This window comes from Quercus lobata, chromosome 9 (genome assembly GCF_001633185.2).
Source record: "Quercus lobata isolate SW786 chromosome 9, ValleyOak3.0 Primary Assembly, whole genome shotgun sequence".
In the NCBI taxonomy this organism is placed as follows: Eukaryota; Viridiplantae; Streptophyta; class Magnoliopsida; order Fagales; family Fagaceae; genus Quercus; species Quercus lobata.
This window is the reverse complement of record NC_044912.1, coordinates 11,150,674-11,155,235: the sequence shown is the minus strand read 5'-3', so window position 1 is coordinate 11,155,235 and position 4,562 is coordinate 11,150,674. Positions and strand designations below refer to the sequence as shown.

The following is a 4,562-nucleotide window of genomic DNA, read 5'->3' as shown; positions in this document are numbered from 1 at the left end:
GGTTCAAATCAATGATATTGACAATTCCAAGTATCAAACAAAAAAACAAAATAAACGTGTATTTTTGGTACGAGAATCATTTTATAAGTACAAATATTTATAAAATATAAAAAGATAAGAGTCAAAAATCAAGTCTCCAATCATAACTTTCAACTTACTAGAATTTATATGTTATAAAAAAAAGAAAAAAAGAAAAACACCTTTCCAATCAACTTTAGTTTTGGTCTTCCTGCTCAACGACAAAATTAATGCTCAACGACAAAATTAAATATCTAGGACTACATTTTTCCACTAGTGGTATTTAATCTTCCAATGGATTGTAGGGACAATAGTTGTTGAAGTGTATTTTTATAATCGTACACGCACATACATGCATATACATATATATATATATATATATATATATTTAAATTAGCTCTTTTATTCATAAGTTTGTTAACAAACATATTATTGTATTGGAAAATTATTAAGTACTCTTAGAGTACTATAAATATATATTTTTTCCTTTCATACAAATGGTAGATCCCATTATAAATTTAATTAGTGAAACTTATTATTTATGTAAGAGAAAAAAATATATATTTATAATATTTCTGAAGTACACAATAATTTCTCGTATTTGAATCTAACTTGTTTTATTGTCAAGTCTAAACATAGGCAAAAATATAACTCGATTGTTAAATAAATAAAATTAAACAAAGCTTTTTCTTAGACCCAAACCGAATTATGCCCTAGTTTTATTCTTATTCCATATTGATACCAAAGTTGAGGCAAATCAGTTCATTGGGAGTTGAGCGATAAAAATGGGTCTTCAGCATTTTCACATGTCCACTTCACGTACAGTCTCACATATTGTTCTTATAAGTATTAATCCCCATCTGGATAATCATCTAACAAAGCCTTACTTAGAAGTAACAAAGTTACAAAACCTCCCATAGTCCCATCTCTCTCTCTCATGGAGCTTCTCATTTTACTCTATGCTCTCCCTATCTTCTATTTCTTGTTCATGATGGGGAAGCGGGCTTATGCAAGAGGAGACCAAGAATGTTACATTCTTGACTACCAGTGCTATAAGCCCACCATTGACAGAATAATAGACACTGAATTCTGTTATGAGATCATCAAGAGGACCAAGGAACTTGGTCTCCCAGAGTTGAAGTTCCTCCTACAAGCCACTGTGAGCTCCGGCATTGGTGAGAAAACCTATGCACCAAAAATCGTGTTTGAGGGCAGGGAACAGAATCCCACTGTTCTTGATGGCGTCTTAGAGATGGAAGAGTTTTTCCATGACAGTGTTGCAAAGCTATTCGCTAAGACAGGCATTCAACCCTCAGAAATTGATGTGCTTCTGGTTAACGTGTCCATGCTCACCACGGTTCCTTCTTTAGCCGCTAGGCTTATCAACCATTACAAAATGAGAGGTGACATCAAAGTCTATAATCTCACTGGGATGGGCTGCAGTGCTAGCCTTATCTCAGTTGATGTAGTCAGAAACATCTTTAAATCCAACAAGAACTTGAATGCTCTTGTTGTCACTACCGAGTCTATGGCTCCAAATTGGTATGCAGGTACTGATAGATCAATGTTGCTTGCCAATTGTTTGTTCCGGATCGGTGGGTGTGCTATCCTTTTGACTAACAAAAGGGCCTTAAAACACAAAGCCATGTTCAAATTAAATTGTCTACTTAGGACACACCATGGGGCTAGAGACGAGTCATATAATTGTTGCATTCAAAAAGAAGATGAGCAAGGGAGGTTAGGTTTTCACCTAGGCAAGAATCTCCCTAAAGTTGGTACAGTAGCTTTAGTTGATCATCTGAAAGAGCTAGCACCTAAGATTTTACCAATGAGTGAATTACTTAGGTTTATGGTCATGTTCCTTGTCCAAAAAATGAGTAAAACCTCTAGTGTAGCTGGTGGGAAAACAAAACCTGTAATCAACTTTAAGACTGGTGTTGATCATTTTTGCCTCCATGCGGGTGGAAGGGCTGTCATAGATGGGGTCAAATTGAGCTTGGGTCTTAATGAATATGATATAGAGCCTTCAAGAATGACCATGCACCGTTTTGGTAACACTTCAGCTTCTAGTCTTTGGTATGTTCTTGGGTACATGGAAGCCAAGAAAAGGCTCAAAAAGGGTGATAAAGTGTGGATGATAAGCTTGGGTGCTGGCTTTGAATGCAACAGTGGTTTGTGGGAGGTGGTGAGGAATTTGGATTTGGATGATGCAAATCCATGGAAGGACTGCATTGAAGGGTACCCACCTGTGACCTTGGTCAACCCTTTCATGGAGAAGTTCGGTTGGATCAACCAGGAGGACCCAGCCACTTTCATACGCCCAGAGTAAAACAGGTTAAAACACTTTTGACTATGCCCATCATCTCAAAGTTTTCTTTCTTACAATATTTTCAATCATGTTTGTGTGTGTTTATATAAATATATATATATATATATATATATTTATAAAGAGAAATGTTAACGGAAGTTTTGAAAGTATTAGTTAAAAAAATATTTTTAAAAACTTTTTTTTAAAAAAAGAAAGAAGATTTTTTTGACAGTTTTTTATATTTTTAGTGATATAAGCATCAAAATTTTCCTGAAACAGTTAATTAACAAATACTCTTAGGGCACAAGTTAATCGGACCCGTATATAAATAAGGGAGGTTTTTTTTGGTACAAATATAATGCCATACCACATACTTGTGGGTTCCAGTTTGTTCAACCAGTAAAGTTTCTGATAGTTGAATAAGAAATTTGGAGTTTAATTCCTTCCTATACCAAAAACTAATTGATGTCTTGGTCCAATGATAAAAAACTATCATCAAGAATGAATGTCATAGGTTGAAACTTTCTCAAAAAAAAAAAAAAATCCTAGTATTTCCTCTCAAAAAAAAAAGTACCACAGACTTTGTTATAACCATTTATATAAAAGATTGTGATTAATTATCAGTCACTATTATATGATTCACTATTTTTTTTTTTCAGTACTCACAATATTACATAGAATAGTTGTGATAAAACGTGTGTTTGTGTCTGGCAGTAGCATTATTGATAACCAAAAGAAGGTTCTTATTAGGGTTGAAATCCTTGGCGGATTTCATCACCCAATATGTGTGTTGCTTCTAACATGATAAGAGTCTGCCACGTGTTTAAGGGCTATCATTTTCTAGTTTACTTTTTTTGTACTTTCAGGATTGATAGCAACACTGCTTTATATGAGTTCCAAAGAAATAAGAAAATTTTGATTTAGACCCCAGTTTTTTTTAGAGGGTTTCAATCTATGGCGTCGACTTTTAATGATAGTTCTTTATCATCAGATCAAGACCCTAAATTTAATTATGCAACAGATGAAACAAATTAAGTATTTAAGCCTATTAACCAATTATGTGAATTTGATTAGAAAATTTTAATTACCATAAGCATGCAATATCACCATATGAAAAGCTATAAATGGTAAACTAATCAACACAACATATGATGATGAAGTGAAAAATATAAGTTGGATGCATCTAAAGGAAAAACTATTAAAATAAGAAATTCAATAAATAGAATCAAAATTTACAATTTGGAATAAACCCTTATTTCTAAACTCTACCCTATAAAAAACTTACTGTACATGTTGTGACCCCAAATCAACTCCAAGCCGCTTGGCCCTTCTATTATGAATACCTTCCATAAACCATGTCCATGACTCCAATAATCACTTGTTAATGGTTTAATCTGTGACAATCTGGGCAATTGGTAAGTAGGCTTACCTCGTCATAGAGGCCTTACTTCTAGTTTAGCTTCGGAGTTATGACTTATGAACCATTAGGGATTACTTGTCTTTGGCATGGAACTTGGGATACCAAAATATTATATTAAAATTAGACTCCTTACAAATATAAAAATATATTGTACTTCTTATCATTCTTCATTTCTTCAATTAATGCCTTAATTTTTGATTGCAGGACTATTCTAGCTAGGCCCTAGCAGATATATTGATATAGCACATTAACATGAAGCTACACATGTGCTGATAGATTAGCTATCTTTGGAAACTAATAAACAGGAGTTTGTCATTGGACATGCTCTCCATTTATGTATTTCGTATATTTATGAAAAGTCCAGGATCTACAAACCTTGGACTAACATAAACATGTATTTTCAATTATTTTTCTTTTATATTTAAAAGATTATATGTACTAGATGTCTAAAAAAAATGTCTCAGATATGATATTAAGCTTTTATTTATCTAGTAACCTGTGTTAAATATTAGCATTGAGATGTGTTATACCATGTTATGTATACTAGAGTAGATGCGGAAGAGGAAGCATAGAAGAGGAACATTGAGAACACGAAGGTTACGTAGTTCAGCCTTACGGCCTAAATCCACGGAGGAATCTCTTAAGGGCTACATCTTTATTGTATGAGAGTGTAGTACAATAACCTCCCGTGTTACAATGAACCCTAACATGAGTATATATAGGCGACTAAACCCTAGACTACTAGTACAAGCAGGAGTGGATTTGGGCCTATTACATTGGGCTAATATGTCTAATATATATCTCTAACAACCTGCC

General features: G+C 33.6%; 1 protein-coding gene across 1 annotated transcript; it reads left to right on the top strand.

Moving 5' to 3' along the window:
* The first annotated feature begins 825 nt into the window (after positions 1–825).
* On the top strand, positions 826–4,239 carry LOC115958894 (3-ketoacyl-CoA synthase 12-like). Its single transcript, XM_031077153.1, has 2 exons — positions 826–2,352; positions 3,951–4,239. The coding sequence occupies exon 1, from the start codon at positions 956–958 to the stop codon at positions 2,345–2,347; it is 1,392 nt and encodes a 463-aa protein (XP_030933013.1). The 5' UTR covers positions 826–955; the 3' UTR covers positions 2,348–2,352; positions 3,951–4,239.
* Positions 4,240–4,562: the final 323 nt, after the last annotated feature.